The 23627-nt window shown below is 36.1% G+C and overlaps 2 protein-coding genes across 4 annotated transcripts; one reads left to right on the top strand and one right to left on the bottom strand.

Moving 5' to 3' along the window:
• Nucleotides 1-2586: 2586 nt before the first annotated feature.
• On the top strand, nucleotides 2587-16994 carry LOC104224323 (nucleolar complex-associated protein 3). Of its 3 annotated transcripts, none has more exons than XM_009775944.2 (14): nucleotides 2587-2674; nucleotides 2915-3084; nucleotides 4350-4519; nucleotides 4607-4812; nucleotides 5912-6120; nucleotides 6236-6338; nucleotides 7337-7500; nucleotides 8964-9102; nucleotides 9430-9603; nucleotides 9679-9806; nucleotides 14719-15042; nucleotides 15287-15426; nucleotides 15527-15624; nucleotides 16336-16994. In XM_009775944.2, the coding sequence occupies exons 2-14, from the start codon at nucleotides 2927-2929 to the stop codon at nucleotides 16807-16809; spliced, it is 2487 nt and encodes an 828-aa protein (XP_009774246.1). In that variant the 5' UTR covers nucleotides 2587-2674; nucleotides 2915-2926; the 3' UTR covers nucleotides 16810-16994. The 3 variants fall into 3 exon arrangements, with proteins under 3 accessions (XP_009774246.1, XP_009774247.1, XP_070028327.1); XM_009775945.2 differs by lacking the exon at nucleotides 2587-2674 and adding an exon at nucleotides 2708-2828; XM_070172226.1 differs by lacking the exon at nucleotides 2587-2674 and adding an exon at nucleotides 2786-2804.
• Nucleotides 16995-19296: 2302 nt separating this feature from the next.
• LOC104224322 (protein CURLY FLAG LEAF 1-like) lies at nucleotides 19297-20727 on the bottom strand. Its single transcript, XM_009775943.2, has 2 exons — nucleotides 20460-20727; nucleotides 19297-19900 (listed from the first exon to the last, which is right to left on the bottom strand). The coding sequence occupies exons 1-2, from the start codon at nucleotides 20664-20666 to the stop codon at nucleotides 19490-19492; spliced, it is 618 nt and encodes a 205-aa protein (XP_009774245.1). The 5' UTR covers nucleotides 20667-20727; the 3' UTR covers nucleotides 19297-19489.
• Between the last annotated feature and the right edge of the window lie 2900 nt (nucleotides 20728-23627).

Raw genomic sequence — 23627 nt, 5'->3', positions numbered from 1 at the left:
TTAGTAGCAACTTTGCTCTAAAAAGCCAAACTAGGTAGTTTCTCTATATTTGTTTAGTAATCATTTGAAGGTGTAATATTGGACTAGCCACTTGTTACCCGTGTTATTAGTGTTTAGTTTGATTTAAAAATCTATCACACTTTAACCATTTCATTTAAATGTACGTATATTTTGAACAAAAGTACTTCTATCGCACTGAACAATTCCAACAATTGTTATTAGATTTTCTACGAAATTTCAGCATAATACACCTGAGTCCGAAAACTCTCTATAGGTGAAATCCAAAATACACATACTGGAATTTAAATATTTATAGGTTCAAACCCCATAAGTAGTACCTTATTAAGAACTCCAAGACACAATTATGGAGTTTTGACTTCTACAAATTGAAACTCCAGAATATTATCTTTGAGTTCAAAAGAGCTACCATTAGTGAAATATTCCTTTTAGGTTTAAACCTCAACAATAATTACACGGTTGTTGGGGTTTGTTCAAACCTTCATAGGTTCAAACCCCAATAACGATTACTGAGGTTTGAATCCTTTCATATTATGCTAGATACCTTGTTTTGAACTACAAGAATCGTTCTTGAATTTTAGACTAGCAAATGCTAAGAATCATTCCTGGTACTTCGAATTCCAGTATTGATTTCTAGTATTGTATTATCTGTTTTAGTTGGAGGAAAAAAATTAATTTAGTCGGGCCGATAACCATCAATTTGAAAATGGGGAGAAATTCAAAAATAACCAAATTTACAAGTGGTCATTCAAAAATAGTCACAGTTTCAAAAGTCATCAAAATTTAACCACTTTTCATGTAAAGATAAATCTGAAGGAAAACACTGTTCAAAATCCGGAAAATATTCCAGCATAATATACTGGAATTCCAGTATAATATATTGGAATTCCAGTATAATATACTAGAACTCTAGTATATTATACCGGAGCCAGCAAAGTATATCGGTCCAGCATAATATGCTGGAAGTTCATACATAGGTATACCGAACTCTAGTATATTATGCTGGATCGGTTTCTGTTGCAGCAAAACAGTGGTTAATTTTCAATGACTTGGCAAACACTAACTATTTTTGAAAGATCAGTCCGAAAACTGGCTAGCCGTGCTATTTTAACTTGAAAATGCAACTAAACTCTAATAGCAGGGCCTAGGGCCTAAAAGTGGCTACACCAACCATTCTTTCCCATTTGGACTCCACTATATGAAGGAGCTTTTGCATCTATACCTAATTTTAGGGTCATAATTGAATATGTACCCACTTTACAAAAAAAAATTGCAAGCCTACCACTTTACGATCAACTTTAAACTTATCGAGTCTGAAGTTAAAAACAATTAGCCTGAAGTGAAAAAATGCACTTCAGATGCACTTAGGGCCAAAAAGGTCTTAAATGCAATAAACATTTTCCTACACTTAAGACGAATAAGTCTGAAGTAAAAAATTGCACTTCAGATGCACTTAAGGCCAAATAGTTCTGAAGTGTAACCAATGGTTTCATGCACTTAAAGCCAATAAGTCTGAAGTGAAAAATTACACTTCAGATGCACTTAAGACCAAAAGCTTTGAAGTGCAACCAACGTTTTCATGCACTTAAGGCCAAATAGGCCTGAAATGCAAATTGCCTAGACACAGAAATTTGTTCTTCGAATTTTAACAATCCAATATATGATTTAATACCTAAATTTACTACAAATGATCTCAAATTTGAAACATAACATCCAAATATCATCAAGAACAAATCCCAATCATCAATTGTCAAAACAACAATAAATCTAACTAATCCATTTTAATTAAGAAAAAAAAGAAGAAGAAACCCGAAGCAATAATAAAATATAAAGCTCCATAATAGCTCACCACTGTAAAATATCATAAACTATCTTAAAATATGCTCACAAACACCATATAAATTCGGGATAAATTAAAAAATAGCCAGATTTACAAGTGATCATTCAAAAATAGCCACGGTTTCAAAAGTAATCAAAATTTAGCCACTTTTCATGTAAAGATAAATCTAAACGAAAATATTGTTTAAAATTCGAAAAAATACTCCAGCATAATATACTAGAGTTCCAGTATAATATACTGGAGTTTGGAGCACCGGTGCTCCAGTCTCCAGTATATTATACTGGAGCCAGCAAAGTATACCGGTCCAACATAATATGCTGGAGTTCATACACAGGTGCATCAAACTCCAGTATATTATGCTGGATCGGTCTTTATTGCAGCAAAATAGTGGCTATTTTTCAATGACTTGGCAAACGCTGGCTATTTTTGAATGATCAATCCGAAAACTGGCTAGATCGTGCTATTTTAACTATAAATTCAGTGTTAACCGAAGAAGAAGAAGAAAAGGAGAAAAAAAGGCTTAAAGTTATTTTAAAAGTGAGTACAAAATTTTATTTATTTAAAATAGGTACGTATTAAATGGGCCGACCAAATAAGAGCCATCGCAATTTTTACCGATTTGAATGGATCAACCTTCAGCGAAAGCCTACATTCCTTTTTAACTGGGCCGAAATAAACACTAGACCCAAACCCAAACCCAAACCCAAACCTGCGTCCAATCCAATTCCCTCAAATTAATTCCCACACTCAGCCGCTTCCCTCCTCCCCTTCTCTTTCTGCACGCACCATACTCTGCTCTTTCTTTCAAATTAAAGCGTATGTTTTTCTTCTTCCTCTCTGCATAATTATCCAAAGTCTGCCTCTAATTCGTGACTGTGTTCTAATTTTCTTTTTTGCAAATATCAATTTTATGAAAATTTAACTGATCAAGTACAAAAGTCACGCTGTGGGTGCTCACAGCTACTAACCTGTATTTTTTTTTCTCAAAATATAAAAATAAATTCATGCTTAGTGAAGCTCATAAGTTTTATATTAATATATTTTTTTCTCTTTCAGAGACCATTAGTAATGGGTAAGAAAAAGCAGAAGATTGTGCTACCGCCGGAGCTGCCACCTGAAACTCCTGACGAGGCAGTTGAAGTATCAGATGAGGACGTGGCTTTCGTTGCGGAAAATCGAGAATATACTGGCTTCTTGTCCAATCTGGATACTAAGTCAATTAATAAGTAAGCAATTATTGACTTGTATATGCGTTTATTTTCACCCTTTTCTGAAATTAATGCACATACAGGATTGTTCATCACTCTTTTTTCCTCTTTTTTCCTGTAAAAAGTAAAAATTGGTATATTGTAAGCTTGGTATGGTTTAATGTGTTAATTTTGACTTATTTCTCTGGAAATTGATGCATAAATGAGTTTTGGCTATGATATGAATGTGGTATAAAGCTGTTGTTTTTGCTTAGATAATGTTCACTGAAAAGTTTACATATCCGAAAGCAAGAAAAGTTGAGCTCTTGCAAAGGGGAAAATACTGTTTTAATTACTTATATGCGGGAGACTAATATTTTAAATTAAATCTGGTATTAGTTCTTTTTGACAAAGTGGTTTTTCCCTTAAGGTCACTTATGATTAAATGTCAACTTTCGTAAGGAAGAAGAAAAGTCATGGAAGGACGAATTTTAAATGCCTAGAAGGGAAAGGAAACTTATGCATTGTACTGTGTATAGCTGTGTTTCATTTGACACTTCCACATGTTAATGTGCTATATGGAGTACACTAGAGCTTCAACTATCTATGCCTCATATGATGTTTGGTTCACAGGAGATTTTTTTGTTCGAATATTGAAAATCAAGTTTGAAGTTGTGGCAAAATTAACTTTAGCTTCCAGAGTTTGGCACTTTGTTCAGAAGTCAGTTAGTTGGAGCAGCTTTCTAAAATCTCCATAGCTGAATTAAGCTATTTTAATGCCTTATCCTAGTTGGGTAACTTGTCAATGGCCCATAGTTGAACAATTTGAGAAGTTCTCCAAAGCTTGGAATTTTCTTAAGCTCTTGTAAATTGTAATCTTCTCAGAGTATCCTGGATAGTTGAGTAGTTCTTCCAGATACTCCTGTAGTTACGGTCACTTTCATTATGTTTCTTAAAAATCGTGATAGTGATGTGTCCTTGTTTTTTTCCTGTTTCTGTCTGCTTAAATGTGGTTATCCTTCAGGTTCAGAATTTCTCTTTTGATGAATCAGATGACAACGACATCAGTCATTTCTTCTTTTTTCTCAAATAATATTCTGACTCTTAAAAACTTTTATGTTTCTTGTTAGATCTCTAAGTACTCCCTTCGCATTTGGATGCCTGATACAACTTTGGGGTACATTTTAGATGGAACCTCTTTTTGTTAGTTTCTTATTTCCTTTTACCCTCTTGTGCAAGTCTATTAACTTTCTAAGTTGATGTCTTCTCCTCTTATAACTGATATTATTATTGTAATTGGAAAGGCATGTTACTCGTGTTGCTGATGTGAAAGAAGATGATCTCGAGTCTCTGTATGAAAAACGAATAAGGAAGAGGTCACTTGATAAAGAAGCAGAGGAACAGGGGCTAGAGGTTGATCCTGTGGATGCTCTTCCTGTGAAAACATTGGATGGAAAACTTTATTACCGGACAGGTACTGAAACCTCTTGTTCATTTGTCATCACCTGGTATTTGTATCTGTGCTAACCGTTAATTGGGTCTTAATTTTCATATTGTACAGTGCCAAAGGCTACACAAAAATCTGAAAGCGAAGATAAAGATGAAGCTAATGCTAACAAAGATAGTGGTACTGATGCAAGTGTGGTGAGGTTGACTAAAGCAGAGAAGCGGGCAAAATTGAAGAAAATGAGGAAAGAGGCAAAGAAACAGGCAAAAGAGGGGGCCGAAGTAGAGGGAATTGAGAAAATACCTCAAGCTAAAGTCTTGGTATGTGCATTATTTGCAGCATTAGATATCCAAAAAGATACGCTGTAGTGCTAGGATCTATATCCTAAATTATATTTGAATTGGAGATGACAGTGCAAAGAGGGGAAAACGGCACTTGAACTTTAGAAAAGAGTATATGTGATAGAGAGTGGGGTATTGACAGAAGTTCATGCTGGTTCCCCTTGTTGCACTGCCACTACACTATTAATGGTGGAGTTACTACCTGCTTCATGTTTTCCTAATTTTTGGTGGAGGAGGAATCTTAAAGCACTTGGATTGGTCTGATCTTTATAAGAAGTGTTGTGTGTTTTCTGCTACGCATTTCCATGTCAGATTATTCTGGAAAAATAATACTTCCCAGACCCAAAGTTCAGAATGACCAATTGTCTTTGGCTGTTCCAAACGTACTTTCAGTATATAGCATCAACAAAGTTCTGTGAGCTCATTCTTATATTAGTCCTCCAATAAATTAACCAGTACTATTAAAAGCCATCGTTAAGCAATGGAGCAATGCAAGGCAAGGTTTTATCACATTAAGTGATGCGAAGCGATGGGTTATTGCCTCATGGAAGAAGCTATATGTTTTAGATGGTAAGCTGCAAAGTGAACCTGCAAGAAGTGGTTGATTCTTTGAATCTAATTTCAAAAGATAAAAAAGAGGAAACATAGGGCTTTTTCCTATTAAGTACTAGGACTTCTCGTCATATACACTTCATTGTTCTCTTTTCTGCTGCTGTCTTCATTGTTCGAGCTTGTAACAACCTCCTCTTCTACTACTTTTGTTTCTCTGCTCCTTGTGAGTCACATCTTTCTTCTTATTTCTCTCTTCAACTCTCTTAGTTCACTTACTACAACAAAAATAGAAAACTGAATGCTAATAATTCTTTTCTATGGTTGGTTAATTGAAAAGTAACTTTGCAATTGAATTTGTCATTCTGTGGCCTTGTTGGAGTATATTTTAGGGATGTTACTTTGGATTCTGGGATTAACAGTGTTATTACTGTATACTGGTTGCTTAAATTTGTAGAACTATAGTCAAACAAAAGAGGACACTTAAATTTGGATACAAGTATATTGATTTATTCATCCGTGGTGTTAGGATGAGGTGAGAAAAGATATGACAGCAGAAGAGGACAATGAAAAAAAGAAGTTTAGACTAGCTGAGCTGGGAACTGCACTGCTTACAGATCCTGAATTAAACATCAAATCACTCAAGGAGATGCTGGAGATTTCTAAAGATGGTGATCGTGATATAGTGGTGCTTGCCCTTAAGTCTTTGTTGGCTGTTTTCAGAGATATCATTCCTGGGTGAGAAGTTTGCAACATTCATTGGCTGTTTGTAGTTTGCTTCTCCTAGTTTTTTAATTCTTTTATTAACTTTGCTATGTAAACAATGAACTTTTATTTTCTATATGGGCTCCAGGTATTGCATCCGGCTGCCAACTGAAAAGGAGCAGGAGATGAAAGTTTCAAAGGCTATTAAGAAAATGCGATTCTATGAATCTACCCTCTTATCTGCATATAAGGTTGATTTGTGGATCAACATCTCTATAATAATTAATTGTACATATGAATTCAATATAGCTGCTAGAGCATACTATCATGACATGGTTTACCACTAAGTTTTGTTCCATTTCGTTGCTTGCAAATTATAGTGCCACCTTTGTTTTGGAGCACTTTGTTAACAGACTTTTTGACCTTTTGTTTTGTGGATAGGAAAATATGAATCAGGTAATAGAAATTGTATTTTGTTTGGAATAAAACAGGAATATGTTCGAGTTGTTCTTGTTTTTGGTGTTACATGATAGCATTCTTGAGGTACTTTATGCAGATAAACGGGCTAGGACTGCAGTTATACTTAATGTGTTCCTCCAGATGTTGGGTTGAATTGTTGAATTCTCATTGCATAACAACTATTTTACGTATTTCAGTTTATTATTACTTAATTGAATAAACACTAGACATATTATTCTTTATCCAGGCATCGTATAAATTTTTTTAGCTGTGGGTTATTAAATACAAAGAATTAAAGTAAATACCTCACTTGAAAATAAGTAAATAGGTTCGATGAGTGTAAGGGCTAGCTAGACCTGCCTGCTATGTTGAGTATTTTCATGTACTGAAGACTTCTATAAAATAAATAGAAGTAAAAAATTAAGAATCTTTGACTTTGAAAAGTAGGTCAATCAAATGGGTATAATCTAAGTCTAAGTTATTATGGATGAATGTATCTTTTCTCAAAAGAATTTCTTGATATATCTCGTAACAGCAAGATAAGTAGCTGATATGAAGAAAATTCAAAATTTGAAGTAACATAGAATGTGGCTTCTTCTTCTTCTTCTTCTTCTTCTTCTTATTATTATTATTATTTTTTTAAAAGGTCTTAGAAACTTGCATCCTTAGAAATGTTACTCATGTTTGTTGGATTGCAGAATCAAATATAATTCTAGTCTTCGCACATTTGTCAATATTCTGTGTCAGATATTTTTGCTGATTACTCCTTTTCCTATTTGTGTATTGACAGGCTTATATACAGAAGCTGATAGCTGTAGAAAAGCAGGCTGTATACAAACGTGTCGCAGTTCGCTGCATCTGTACTTTACTCGAGGCAGTTCCACACTTCAATTTCCGAGAAAGTTTGTTAGCTGCTGTCATAAGAAACATAAGCTCTGAGGATGATGTATCGAGGTAATTATGCTTACTGCTCTTTTGGTTCCTTCAGCTTTTCCACTTTCCTTTATTTGGAGCTGGTTGAAGGATGAAACGTCCATCTTCTTATATCATTTGATGCCCTCCATCAATCCTTTGTTAAGTTGTCCTATAATCATGTTCTAGTGGCGGGAAATCTGCAGTTCTCACAACAAGCCTAATGTGAACTTTCTTCATCAAGTTGCTTTGGAATTATAGATGATGCAAGACAAGCATCTACATATTTGGTTTCTGTTCTGATGTCATTGCAGCAAAATTAAGCTTTAAAATAATCTACAACTACAAGAACTGGTTTCATGGAAGGCCTGGTATTGAAGTGCTTAAGAGTGAGGCTGAACATAATGCGTAGATTTAACGTGCAATGAGGTTTTGGAGGATCGAGAGACCCCATAAAATTGAGACCCCCCCCCCCTAAAAATCAGGTCTCAATTTGGTTAGTTGGAGGATTGAGAGACCCCATAAAACTGAAATGCAATTTTTTTGATAACCGAGAAATTTCCGAGGGCCAGTAACCCACGGTTCAAAATGCAGTGGGTAATGGGACCTCCCCTCTACCCTTCTCCACTTAAATACCAGGGCTTTTGTCTAGGGCAGTGTTCGAACCCGTAACATGCGCCTAACCCTCACGTCATGTACTGTGCTCTTACCACTAAATCAATGCCTTGGGGGCAAACATAGCAATGCACCTTTTTGTAAGACCTTAGCTATATTTAAACTGTTTGTCGAATAATTTAAGGATTTGATATACATTTGTATTTTGTAAACCATGTATGAGAATATTAGGTGTTGGAAAGGAGTGAAAAATTAGCATACGAGTAGTTATGATGTGTGCCTATGTTGCGCGTCAAAATGCTGCCGCACCCTTGTCGCACCCTTAAAAAATGCACTACTTTTGGAGGATCCGACACACACCTGGCGACATTTTCGGACAGTGCGAGCAACATAAGATGTGAGCTGTTTCAGATGAGGATCTAAGGCACTGCACTTTATGGGCAGGATTCGTTGACTTCGGCTTTTGCTGTATAACTTCTTTGACGAGGAAGTTCAGCTCGTATTGCTATTTATATCATCTGTAATGTGGTATGGATATTTGTCTTATATTGCTTCTTGCCTTATCCAAAACTTGAATGTTAGTATGTGGTTTAAAGATCTACTAAATTGCTTCTATTGGCAAAAACTTGGATATTTACTATACAGTTCAGTGCTTCAAAAATTCAAAAGCCTCCTTCCTCGAGGAAAAGCAAACACCAAAACCATGCACTTCAAAGTTTTGAGACGTGTTGCGTTGTTATGTAGACTAGTCCTCTCTCTCCACACATGCGTGCTAATTGTGAACAGAATATTCAAATAATAGAATTGGGCCTCCAGGTTATGATGTCTTTTTTTTTTTTTGATTAGCAATTACGCTCTCTCAAGTTTGTCAATCTACTGCTTGTTGACAGGAAACTTTGCTGTTCTACTGTTAAGTCACTTTTCACCAATGAGGGGAAGCATGGTGGTGAGGCAACTGTGGAGGCTGTTCAAATGATTGCAGACCTTGTTAAAGATCATGATTGTCAACTACATCCTGATTCCATTGAGGTCTGCATCTTTAATTCCAATACATTGGCTCTAGGCTTTTTCGGTAGATTGTTTATGATGTCATCTTGAATTTGAAGCACATATCCTGGTATTGGGCCAAAAAGGACGAATATGTCAATGTCGATGTGATGACTGTGTCAAACATTTGGAAAGATAATGGTGATCTTTCAAAATGTTGCTAGTCAACTTATGGCAGTAATACTCTCAACAATGTTCATTCAAGTATCTGGAAGTCTTGCTTAATTTGGCATTTAACCTTAAGGATATAGTTTTTGATTTAGCATTGGGAAAACTTATTATCTTATGACATGATTTTGTGATGCTTAGGTGTTTATGTCTCTGACATTTGATGAGGATCTTGGGAAGCGTGAAATTCGAGATGCTGATAATAAATTTAAAAGCAAAAATTCTAAAAGGAAGAACCTTAAGGAGCTGAAAGAATCAGCTGCAAACGAGAAAAAGAAAGCACGGAAAGAGATGATGTCACAGACTCGAGAAGAGGTACTATTTTGCCAACATAATCTGTTATTTGGCTTGTTAACTATAACCTCATTTGCACATCTTCATGTTTTACAGGTCACTGCAGAATTGAAGGCTGCTTCATTAACTACCGATGTCACTGAAAGGAGAAGGATGCAGTCTGATGTATTATCAGCTGTCTTTCAGACGTTCTTTCGTGTCCTAAAGCATGCATTAAGGCCTCGGTATGTTCATTTTGCTGATGATATAAATGGAGCATGTCAAATAATGAATTCACTTACCATGAACCCACCAGATTTGAACTTGAACCACATCATATAACTAGTTCCTCTGTGAGAAAATACCACGAGTCCACCTTTTTTAAGTTCTACCTGGCGTTTATTATTATTTTGATGAAGTTGGTAATTTTATTGATTTGATGAGAAATCCCCTCATACAAGGTGTATAGGAAAGTGCAGAATCTCACACAGAAACATGATCCTTTACAGAAAGCTATCTAGCTTTTATAATAAAAAAGAAGAAGAAAGACAAATGAAATCCTAGGAGAAAAGAACACATGACTGTCAAACCAGTCATTCATGTCCTTTCTCTATGCAAAACTATAACTAGCCATTAATGGTATACAAAGAAGAGGACGAATCAAATTTGCAGTAAAGGTCAATTTGTGAAACCAGAAGAGAGATATCTGAAGAAGATGAATAGGAGGAAGAAAGAAGACCACCTTCCATTTTCTTTCTAATTTTAATTGATTTACTCATAAAAGAAAATAAAGAAGAAGACAGAACCTGGTAGTTTTTGGGAGGATTCAGTCTCCAACTTTTTGAAATTTTTATTTTTTACTAATCCATCTTTATTTGTTATATGAATACATCTGCCATTCTGCTTTTCTTTCTATCAAGAATAGTTCATGAGCCCCAAGCCACTCTTTCACGGATGCATTTGTGTTGCCTTGATTTCTAATTAATTTTGGTTACTGATATTGATATTTTTCTAGCATATTTGGTTTCCCTTTGTGTTCTCAGACAGTTATGCATTTTCTATTATATTGCAAATTCTTCATATGATTATGAAATTTCCTTTAGTTGTCTGTGTATTGTATGAAAACAAAGACTATGATCTATATCCATGATGGGGGAAAAAGGGAAAGCTACAAAAGTTTTTTTTTGATAACCGAGAAATCCCCCAGGCACAGTGGTGCATGGTACGGAATTTGGTGGATAATGGCCTGCCGCTCTACCCTTCTCAACTTAAATACCAGACTTTTGTTTGCATCAGGATGCGGATCCGTGACGCGTGCCTAACCCACACATCACGTGCTGCACTCGTACCATTAGACTAGTGTCCTGGGGTCAAGGGAAAGCTATGGAAGTTTGTAGCAAGTAGTTAAGGTTGACATCTTTAGGAATTAAGAAACATGTCGATGCCCTTGATTGTGTTATGGATTAGGAATTAAGAAACATGTCGACGCCCTTGATTGTGTTATGGATGCCATGAATTGCGTTTTGGCTACTTGAGGAAACGTTTGGAATTTTTGTCAAAGATTAGAAAGTGTTTTTACAATTGAAATTATGAATCAGCACAATCTTCCACTTTACAAGGTTAGTGGATAGCTCGGGAAATTATGTAAATGGCTGTTTTGAAGCACAAAAAGATCTAAGTGATTAAATTAGGCTGGGAGATAAAATAGATGCTTCAGCATTCATGAAATTTTAAGAAAACATTTGTAAGTTTAAGACGGCTTTTCACAAGTTATGTTGTGTTGAAGTAGAAAACTTTGGAGTTTAGAATTTATAATCGAAATGTGTTGCATTTGATGCGCCATCAATGTCTAAGTTGTTGAATTGCAAATTTACGACAAATCTATTAGGTTTACTACAAAATTTATGCGTTTTTGCGCAACTTATATAGATTTAGCTTGTAACTAAAGTATGTGAATAAGACTTATCTTCTGCATATAACTTTTTGCCAGCTTAGCCTTCAAATCTAGAAATCGTAATTACCATCTTTTAAATTATTTTTCCACAACTATTATTTAATTAATGGTATGAAATCATAATTTCCTTTTTCCTTCATACAAATGTGGTGATTTCTAGTGAAGGTTTTAACATCGAATTGAAGTTCAAGTTCAGTGGGACCTGCATATTGTTGATGGCCATGATCGAATGAAACATTCAAATATTTTAACTGCATAGGAAAAGTTAGAAGAAAGAAAGAGTTATTGCGTGAGACTAATGTTTCTCGACCATTGTGTATTTATATTTACAATAATTTCTAGACCCGTTGATTGTGGGACTCTTAAGCACATTGAAATTGGGCCATCATTTCTAATTACTTAATTATTGGATATGCTTCCTAACATTCTAACTTGGGGATTACAATAACTATGTAGTTAACTCTTAACCCCATTGAAAACGGGCCACCATTTTTAATTCCTTAATTATTGGATATGGGTTCCTAATAATTCTAACTTAGGGATTACGGTAACTATGTAGTTATATTATTACAATCAGCATGTACATTATTATTTACCAAAAAAAAAGTTATTACAATCATCACTGCCACGGTGCCGCCTTGAGGTGGAGCTTGCAAATCTTATGCTTCAAGCTACCTTCAAGTGATTTGACAAAAACTATCTTAGTTGATTCGCCAACAAAAGTTGGAACTGTATCTTCAGATGCTATGTACAAAGTGGCGATCAATTTCCATATGCTTGTTCGCTTTCAAAGACTAAATTGTAGTCAATATGCAACATTGACATATATCAACTACATGTGTCAATTCGGGCAACAACAATTTAGTAAGCTACTATTTTAGCCAATCTAGCAGCAAGTTCCAACGAAGATATATTTTACTTCAGTATGGCCGTACCCCAACATTATGTTTCTTGTGTTCCTTAGAATGAAGATTTGTCCAAATTAAACACTGTACTTAGAGGTTAAATCCTATCTAAAGGACAACTGGCCCGTTCAACATCAGTATACTTGACGTGGGTATCCTGTATCTGCATACTATGTTTTTTTATATCTCATACACATTCCAATGACTTGTACTTGTGAATCCAAATCAATGAAAAGCAAGTCAGATGTTTGGATTGCTGATCAAAACTTAAATTACCCATAAGTCTTCTATGCTAGGATCAGGTCTCCCTGTCCTTTTAGAGACAACATTTAGATCCATTAGAGTAACGACCAACTTAGAGTCAATCACCTTTGTCTCCTTGAGAATGTCTAGAGCTTATTTCCCTTATTAAATGCAAGGCCATGAGTAAACTAACCACCCTGGTTCAAAGGAAATATATCAATTTTGCAGAAATCCTTGGTTTAAAATAAGTAAAATATTGTTTCAATCTGCCATGCTGTTAAGATTCATCACACGTGATAATTTTTACCTTATCCAAAAAAAAAAGAAAAAAATAGTCATCACCGTGATAAGTATGATAACAACATGGGCCGCAAGATAAATACATAGGTTAGTTTTGTGTCAGAGAATGCGGAATAATGAGCCTAATTACAAATCAAACAAATGCGAGACAATGTCTGGATCTATTAAACCGAGCTCAGTGGGGATGGCTAAGTATTCATGGGCATTGGCACTACAAGATTTGTTAGATGCTCCGTATTGATTATGTAACACAGCAAGTTTTGGTGTATGAAAAATAATTTATGACAAATTTTCATCATCGATAACCTAGTCCGTTAAAAAGTTGTCAACTAAGATACTAATTCCTCTTACAAAATTGGCGCTGCTATGGTGCCAGGCATCAATATGAACTAAATAAAAGGGAGACAACCTGTTTTCTGTCTCAACTAAGATAAGACTTCGGAGAACGTTACTTGAATTTAATGACTTACACCTCAGGCAACTGAAATTTGAAAGACTTGGGACTAGGAAATGTGAATAACACTAAAGAATTATGATACTCTTTCTCTTAATTTTGATACCATGTAGAGAATAAGTTAGAGACAGACATATAAAGTTTGAGAATGCATGGAAGTAATGCCTCTCACCTTTTGTGTATTTGTACCTTTGAAAGGTGTGAGCCACCTCATTTTAAAGTTCAAACTATCAGAGAGAGATTACTTTATTCATTTAATTTTGTTTTAATGTCCTCTCACGTGCATGTTTGTTTCTTTTTTTCGGGCCTTGCTCATGGAAATTCTCTTTGATAATGGGCGGTGCTGAGACTTGAATGTGGGATCTCTCCTTGATCTGATACCATGTTAAATCGTGTGAACTATTTCATTTAAAAGATTACGCTAATAGAGAGGAAATTCTTTTATTTATTCAACAATGTCTTAGCTTATACTGCAATGTAGGTTTATTATCTTGTTTACAATTCTCATATATCGTGAGACTTCTTGTCCCATTATCTCCTATTGATTATGGGACTTCTAACCTCATTTATATCATTCCTAATTCCACTAATTCTAGGATTGGGAGATGACTTCCTAACAGAGTTGTCAAAGGCGAAAAGGCTCTAAAAAGTGCTCTAGGTCTGTTGGGGCTTTAAGCGCAAATAGCACTTAAAGTGGGGGCTTTAGTAAGAAAAGGCAGCATGTCTTAATGCCTTTCCTTAGGCTGATGCACAACTTAAGCGAGGCGAAGCTCCCTCCCTAAGCTTTTCTGAGCTTCAGGGCTTAAGCGCGACTTAAATGAGCCTTTGATAACACAGCTTCCTAATTCCTCTAGTTATAGTGTTACAATTATTGTATGACTACATAATTACAATCAATAGTAGTCATCATAACTAAACAGAATAAAGAGATGCTTGCAGAGATTTATGTGATGTAAGTTCTAATCCTGAATAAATTGCTACTGACGTTCACCGGGTGATGTTTTACATCTTTCCAAGTGCTGGAACATAATGTCAGCTTGTGGAACTACATTAACTGATTTGAAATAAAACTTATCTAACAGAGATTAGTGCTTATGGTGCAGGTTGCTGAAGTCTTAATTCAGTTTGAGTTTGTTATCACAAGAAACTCATACTGGTTTTGGATATCCTAAGCATCTTGGATGTTATGTTTAAATTTTGCTTTATTAGCTCTTGCATCAGTACAGTCTATACTATACTTGACCACTGTGTTTTCACTTAATGCTATCTCAAAAAGTAACTTCTCTGTTATTATTACTCAGATCAGAAGCAGGTTCTTCACCTCAGGCACCTGGAAGCCATCCACTTCTTGCTCCTTGTCTTAATGGAATTGGGAAATTTTGCCAACTCATCGACTTAGATTTCATGTCCGATCTTATGAATTATCTGAGGAAGCTTGCCGGAAGTGGCAACAACTCTGGTGATTCTTCCATGGATGGTTCAGCATGTCTGACAGTATCTGAAAGGCTCCAGTGTTGCATTGCTGCTTTCAAAGTGATGAGAAACAACTTGGACGCACTGAATGTAGATCTTCAGGATTTCTTTGTCCAACTTTACAATCTGATAATCGAGTATAGGCCAGGAAGGTAAATCTGTGCCTATCAAATAACTAAAGTTCAATTATTTGACACGGGTTATTTTTTTTCTTAACCCACTTCAGTCCTCTTGGAAAGAAGGAAGATTGTCAGAACGGGGGGCAGGGTGGCGATGTGGTTTTTTTTGGTGTGTGTGTGTGTGTGTGGTGGTGGTGGTGGTGGTTCTCTATCCAATGAGATTTCTGTTAGTCTGTGGTTACATCTTCTAAAGCTAACCATTTCTCTTCGTAAGCAGGGATAAAGGCGAGATCTTAGCTGAAGCTTTGAAGATAATGCTTTGTGATGATCGACAGCATGACATGCAAAGGGCTGCAGCTTTCATAAAACGTTTAGCTACATTCTCTTTATGCTTTGGGTCTGCAGAGTCCTTGGCAGGTAAAAACATATTTGGCTAATAATTACTAGACTGCTGTATGTTCTTAATCAAGCGTTTGTATGTTATGATTTATGCTTCTCATTTGTCAAACTATTGCAGCCTTGGTGACTGTGAAGCATCTCCTTCAGAAGAATGTTAAATGCCGGAATTTGTTAGAAAATGATGCTGGAGGTGGCTCTGTCTCTGGTGCCATTGCGGTGAGAACCAAATCTTCTTTCTGATTAACTATATGGTTAAAAGGTGCTATCTCGATTATTAGGCTAACTTCACCCACAATGTAATAGTGTTGACGTGTTACATAAGGCAGTTTTAACTTTTCTCTTCATTGAATATGGATCATTCAGGCACATGATATTTCTTGAAGAAAATAAGAGAAGTACACCCCTTCTGTTTTAGGACATCCCTGATTTGTTCCCCAGCTTCTTTTCTATACTTTCTCTTGGGTGGGGGATCAGGGAAGGGGACACTGGAGGGCATGGTAAACGTAAGGCGTGGATCTGTTGACATTTTGTGGTATAAACACTTTATAGAGCTTTATATCTGGTACTTTCAGGAGTGCGCAATTCTCATGCAAAGTACTTTTCATTGTATTTTCTGAAGAAATAGTGTATTGCTGACCTTTCCATTAGGGAAGGTCTGGATATGCTCATTGACATTTGTTTCTGTGTGCCACTCATGGCACAAAAAATATGCTTCATACTGAAATTACTCAACATGAAAAAGAGAAAAGCTAAGCTCTGGATGTGCTCCTTGACATTTGTTTCTGTATGCCACTCATGGCACAAAAAATATGCTTCATACTGAAATTACTCAACATGAAAAAGAGAAAAGCTTCCACTTGTACCATTCATATTCAGTAGATAGTTGAACCACTAGAAAATGCTGATGGCAATTCTTTTCTGTTGCAGAAATATCAGCCTTATGCAACTGACCCAAACCTTAGTGGTGCACTTGCTTCAGTGCTTTGGGATCTGAACCTTTTGTCAAAGCATTACCACCCAGCTGTTTCTACAGCCGCATCCAACATTTCTATGTTGAGCACTGGCGATAGCCAGGTTTACCAGTCCAACAAATCTCCTACACAAGCTTTTAAGGAGTTGTCACTTGAGCAGGAATCATTCATCGTAAAAAGTGACCCCAAAAGCTCAAGTACCAAGAGAAAAAAAGGGATTGCCTCATTAGAGCATATTAGTATGGGGTCTGACCTTGATTTCACTGCTCAAATTGATGAAAATGATGTTAGAAAGAAACTCTCTGAGCATTACTTGCTGCGTCATGACATAGCTGAAAATGAAAGAGTAAGAGGGGAATTGGTTCGGACAACATTGTCTCTGAAGCTGCACGAACAATATAAAAAGCAGAAGAAAAGAAGAACAAAGTAGGTATCTGTTGTCTACAATTTTGTAGGTAGATCTATTTGGCAGTTTTCAGCATTCTGCAGTATTTCTGGATAGGAGAGTGCAACTCGCGATTGTTTTGTACAAACTGGGCATAATGCCTATTTTGCCTTCTGATTATGAAATTGATCTCATTATTTATATCGATGTTCAGAGGTATTTATTCTTTTCTTTTCTGCCTCCCCCTCTTTCCCAACTAATCTTGTATATTTGGGTATTAATTGACAAGATGAGAGAAGAGAAGAAAAATGAGGGTTCATTGTGTTCCATAAAGTATTTTACATACTGCATTATGCCTATTGGTTTCTCATTATGTAAATGGAAGAATGGTTATACTGATGTCCAGAAACAAGATTAAAATGCTGATTTTTCTTTGTGATAAATGATAAGAGCAAAGAATTCCTACAAAGATTTGCCATGTTGTTAATGCGAAATCTACCAGATAACTGCGACTCAAAGATTCTCTTCGTAGAAAAATTGTATTGCTAATCTCAACTAGTTTGAGGTTTTGCTGCTCTTAGTTGACATTGGCTAACGAGTGATATATGGATATTAATTTGTTGCCAAAAGTGAATTTGATGGCCATATAATCTCCTCTTCCTACATAGTGGCCTCTGTAAAATTTTGGGCAAACGAGTTCACTCAATATTAAGGTACAACCGAAACGTGTGCCCCCAACAGGCATTGCTGCTAACGTCTAATTTCTTAGTATTATTTTTGGTCATATGTACCTCGAAATAATATATTCTGAGGTCGTACTCTGTTTATTAGATCTAAAAATTGAGCAAATTTAAAGCTAAATTACAAGAAATTGATTTTCGTGGATACCAAATATTTAGATGCATATTGACCTTTGTATTTCCACTTTAATCATTCTTTTTGGGACAGAGGGATCAACATTGTGCTAAATAGATTGAACCATTTGAAACTGATGAGTTTACAAACTTATCATCCTGATCATACTACCATTACATTTTCAGAAGATTACCAACATAAATCTCTCTTCAAAATACCAATTTCCATAGCTGAGAATTTCCATATGTTCTGATCACACTGAGCTTGTTGTATCTTTTCTGGGAAGAATATTAAAGATAGCAAAGATCTGGTGGACTGTCACGGTGAGCAGAGACGGACCTAAAATTTTGAGTTTATGAATTCTGAGATTCTAGAAAAGTCAGCTTAATGTGTTTTTGGATAAATTATTTATGCATATGAAGCGAATTTATTAATACAAATACAGAGTATTAGCTAAACTCAGTGGCAGATCCAGAATTTTCATTAAGGGGTGTCAAAATATAAATAATTAGATTTATCGAAAAATCAAGGGAAGTCAACGTATAATAAATATACATAAAATAAAAAATTTATCTAGTAAAATAGTGTAATTTTTCGGCGAACGGCTTCAATGTGGCACCACCACTGGCTAAACCTACTGAATTCTGCCAAACCCGTAACTAGAACTCTAACTCACCCCTGACTGTGAGGCACGCAAGCTTACTTTCAGATTCTTGGAGGTACAATATTACGTCAAGCTTGCTTTATTCTACCGTCAGCAATAAGCTAAGCCTTTTGAAGTTACGTACTGACTTTGCAACCAACATCTTCATATTAGATATTAATACAGCATCATCTACTCTTATTTATTTTCCCTTCTGATCAATGTATATTTGACACTGACATATTACCTGTCAATGGGCGTCTAGGTTTTATCAAACAGAATTAGCTGCGAATGAACGCTTAATTGTTGCCAAACTGAACTCAAACCGAACTGAAAATTAAAAAAATGGAACCAAACTGAATATATTTCCATTCAATATGTTTTTTATCCAAGAAACTGAAAATTCAGATCAAAATATAATAAAATTGAACAGAACCAAGCAGTGATCACCCTTATTTCAATATAGCATTTTTTTTAGCATATACTATTGGACCTAAAGGCACTAAGGCAGAAAACTAAAACTTTTAAAGTATTCCTTTTTCCGTTCGTCTGAAAAACAAATGATTTTACATACTTATGTTTTGTTTTTATTATACTTTTTACTTGTACTTCAACTTCAGAGGGCTTTTTTTTTTTTTTTTTTTTTTTGCACTCATCCATTTTTAGCCTTTTGGCTGTTGGGTAAGTTTGGCATAATTTATCTTCTAATTTCGCTGCTAAGCAAATATTAATTGCTGTTGATTCGTTATAATTTGGAGTTCAAGCGTTAAAGTCATCCTTTCTTCATTGTAAAGAACTTTTCAAGTCACATTTACCTGTAAATAACTTTTGAGTATTTTTTATTAAACTTTCTGTAGGTAGAAGTTAAACTATTTAAGAAACCATTTTTAGGTACATTAACTTGAGACTTTAATAGCCTATTAAAGGAGGAAGTTGAAACTAATATATGCAGTACATTAACTACCTTATGACTGTGTCGGTCCACACATATTCCAAGAAAAACGAACATAGCAAAACTAACTCAAAGCCTTGGATATTGCAAAATTTTCAATATAATAATAGCCAATTTCTTTTTACAAAATCATGCATGACACCAAAGAGTTGGGAATCATACAGTTAATTATCAGGCTTTTTTAGGGTAACATAAGTATATACATATAACTTAAAGTATATATAAGCTTTTCTAAGTGTGCCATAGAATTTTAACTAGGATAATTCTTCAATTAATCAAAATGAGCTTAGCCTTCTCTTGAAAAGGGTAGGAGGGGTTTCATCTGGTGGATTGACAAATTTGCAATTTGGACATGTTGGTGAAGATGTGGACATCATTACTAACATATGACATTTCTTGCAAACAGCAGTGACCATCTCTTGTTGATCCACGTCAAATGTTAGCCAAGAGGGAGAACGAGTGATCAAACCTTGACCCTCAGTACTCTTCTTTTTAATGATGGAATTCTTGTTATTACCAATGAAATAAGAATTTTGAGATTTTTCTGGTGATCCACATGGTAATAAGTTGAGTTCAAGGTCTAAACTCATATGCACTGGAGTTGGTGGCTCGGGAGTAGTACTCAGTCTTGGATCTCTTGATGTCCTCTTTTGTGTCCTTGTATTATAGAAGTAAATATGTCCAGACTGCATTTTGAAAAAACAGCAAACAATAATTAAGACTAGTCCAACTAATTTCATATCATTTAATTTCTTGAAAGAAAAGCACACAAATAATAAGAGTGTGGTCCAACTATCAATGAAACGAGTGAACAAATATAGCAGATGGGGGTTCAAATTTGATCTAGATAATTTTTTCGCTATCTATCTAAATCTTGGTGGCAGAGTAATCACCCAACTTAGTGGTACAACCAAGAATTCAAACAAAGGGATTACAAAAATAAACAAGAATGTCTCACCTAGTATTTTACTAACTAACAACTCCAAAAATATTTTTTGAAACAAATTTACCACCACTAAGGTTTGCGTTAAGGTAGACTGTCTACATTACATCTCTTGGGGTGCGGTCCTTTCCCAAACCCTGCGTGAATACGTAATACTTTATGCATCGAACTATCCTTTTTAAATTTACCACTATACTAGAAACTTCTCTTATATGAATTAGATATTAAAAATATAGAATATTATTTTTAGATACGTCCAAGCTGATCGGGACAACATAATTATCGGAATTTTTTTTGCATACCTTAATGTCGAGACATCTTTGCCACTCCAAAGGCAGTGGAGTCTCGAGATGCAGCTGAGTGCCGAATAAAGATGTCATAGTCTTGGCTTTCTGTGGCTTTTCATCAGAAATTTCTTCTTCTTCCCATTTTCTCTTCTTAGACAAATCTTCTATATTTGGAAAAACATTTCTTTGTGTTGGAACTTGAGTTGTGTGAAAGGAGACCATTTGGACGATGATCAAAATTTGTGGGTTAATTTTTTCTTCTTGTTTTTGAGATCATAAAATGGTGTAAATATTGTGGACGGTTATATAGGGGGAGGTAACCAACTGCAATAGAATCTAAAAGGGCAAAAACTTAAATGTGGAACTAGAATGGGACCCATCTCTGCATGACGTGCTCTTCAAGTGAAGTAAATTCAATTTAATTGAAAGTTGGGGCATTGCAATTACTATACACCTCCAACCTGCTATTTAAAGCAGACATGTTAAATACTCTTAACTCTTCTCTTCGGTCAAATCTTAGCACTGCATGCACTAGTTTATTTAATCGCTTTTGCCATCATAGATTATCACTTTAGTTAAATGTACGTAACTTGAAATCCTAAAAAATTATTGCTTAGGTCATTTTTATTATCATACACAAAAATGGAAAATGTATACCATATCATTTACTTCCACTGTTCAGTTTTACTTGTCCAGTATTCTAAAAATAGATTTTCACTTTTACTTGTCACTTTTAGCATAACAAGTGAAGATAATTTCTTTTTCCTGTTATACCCACAATATTAATTACTCATTTCATCAAATTAATTTCTCAAATTCGTTAAAAATATGCATCAATTAATATGGGTATCATGGTAAATTATACACTTCATTTATTATTTCTTAAGGGGTATGCAAAGTCCATAGTGAACAAATAAAAGTACACGAAGGGAGGATATACATACTCTTATAACCAAGAGAATTATATATTTTTACAAGAAATCTAATGACTAGCTAGAATAATTGATTCCATTTTTCTTGTCACTGTCCTCTGCTTGATATAGTTGGCCTACTATTAACAGCTGACCGACGTAATCGTGGTGTGTATATAACTGCCATTAATGCCATTTACTTTAAAATGGATGGGAAAGAACTTGAAAATTTCATTCATGCGATATTTATCCCTTCAGTATGCCATAGCTCTTTAAGGAAGATTTTTGACCAAATTGTTATCTCTAGTTTGTATGGGTCCAAATTTGACCGACCTCGACCTATGATGAGTACAATCAACAACCGAGTATCTTCGAATCGGCGTCCCGAGGAAGACGACCTTAAGGCAAAAGTAGAAATTATACGACCCTTGTAGAAATGTAAACCCATTAGGAGACATTGAGAATATTCTGTCGAATATTCCTTGTATTTTTATTTCTTATAATTCTGAATGTTTTCTCTCTAGGATATAAGGGGAAAAAGATCTTGTAAGAGGGAGGAGACATTCGGAAAGTGAACGAATCTTGAATACAAAGAAACTTTGCAACTCTCTTCTCCTTACCTACTATTGGTCTAGAGATAATTATCTTCAGCTATGATTTACCCCTTCATCTTTAATTGCTTTGTCCAAAAAGGTTTTAACATCTTTTGAGTCAAACAATTTGGCGCCGTCTGTGGGGATTTCCATAGCTGAAATCATAGTTCTCATCTAGATCCCTGAAAGTGATCACCTTTCTTCGAACCTCCAAAAGCAACAATGGCGGGAAAGGAAGCGAGGCTGAAGGCGATAGCAGACGTCTCGAACAATCTCCTAAGCTCCCTCGACGAAGTTGGTAGAGAAGATGATGGGAATGCAACACCAAGAGCTACACTTGAGGGGGAGATCTCATCTCTTCCACACGAAGATCTAACGATCTTGCGCGAAAGGGGAGCCTCGACATCCACCATGGGGGAAGCACCACCAGCAGTCAAAAAGTTGCTGGAAGAATGGTTGACAAGTGCTTTGAGCAACATGATCGAGAAACCCACTAAAGGAGGTGTCGAAGGCATACCACCTACAGAAATCCCAGCTATCGCCGATGAGCCAAGCACTACACGAGCAGATAATATCCACACTGTCACTAACGCAGGTGACACTGCACTCATGGCCATCTTAAAGAAAATAGAAGAGATGGAAAATGAGAACAAAACACTCCCCGACCAAATGAAGGAACATCAGGAGAGGGTCGATAAAATACCAGGCACTCCAAAGCTCTTACCGAAATGCGACGTAGGTCGATTCGTCGAACAACCTTACAGCGAAGGGGCTGCTCCTCATCCTATTCCAAAGACCTTTAAGATGCCGCCATACTTGAAAATATATGACGAGACCACAGATCCGGAGGATCACCTAATCCATTATGTTACAGTAGTAAAAGGCAATGATCTATCAAAAGAACAGGTACCATCTGTACTGTTGAAAAATTTCGGCGAGACCTTGACAGGGGGAGCATTGACATGGTACTCCCAGCTGCCAGCACGATCGATATCGACGTTCGAAGAAATGGCAGATAAATTCGCCACCGCTCATGCAAGAACGAAGAAGGCTGAGGCTATGGTCAACGACATCTTCGCCGTCAGGAAAACGACGGGCGAGGGGCTTCGAGATTTCTTGGCCCGATTCAACAGAGTAAGGATGGGCCTAACGAACGTGTCGGAATGGATGGAAGTCGCAGCCTTTCAGAATGGGTTAAACAGGACCAGGTCAAAGTCAACCAAAAAACTGCTCAGTAGACTCATGAAGTACCCCCTACCACATGGGAAGAGATTCACAATGCCTACTGCACCGAAGTGAGAGTGGTTGAGGACAACCTGAACGGCCCACTTTAACGATTAACATCAGTCCAGACCGAGACAAAGAGAGATCGACGTAGTGATGGGAGACGAGATCAACCACCACATTTCAATCGCGAAAGGCATTAGCCCTATATCCGAACATCCAACCCGCCCCCTCCACAACACGCAGACACCATTCCACGACATACTGCACCCCTCTGGAGCGAAAGAGGTATGCCTCCACTACTATCTGCTCATAATTTCTGTGTTTCCCCTTCAGAAATAGTGTACGCACTGGAGAAGCTGGGCACGAAGGTGCAATGGCCACAAAAGATGAAATCAGATCCAAGCACCAGGAGGTCGAACGTCCTCTGTGAGTTCCACCAAGAAAGAGGACAC

This window comes from Nicotiana sylvestris, chromosome 4 (genome assembly GCF_000393655.2).
Source record: "Nicotiana sylvestris chromosome 4, ASM39365v2, whole genome shotgun sequence".
Taxonomy (NCBI): Eukaryota; Viridiplantae; Streptophyta; class Magnoliopsida; order Solanales; family Solanaceae; genus Nicotiana; species Nicotiana sylvestris.
This window is presented reverse-complemented; position numbering and strand designations above follow the sequence as displayed.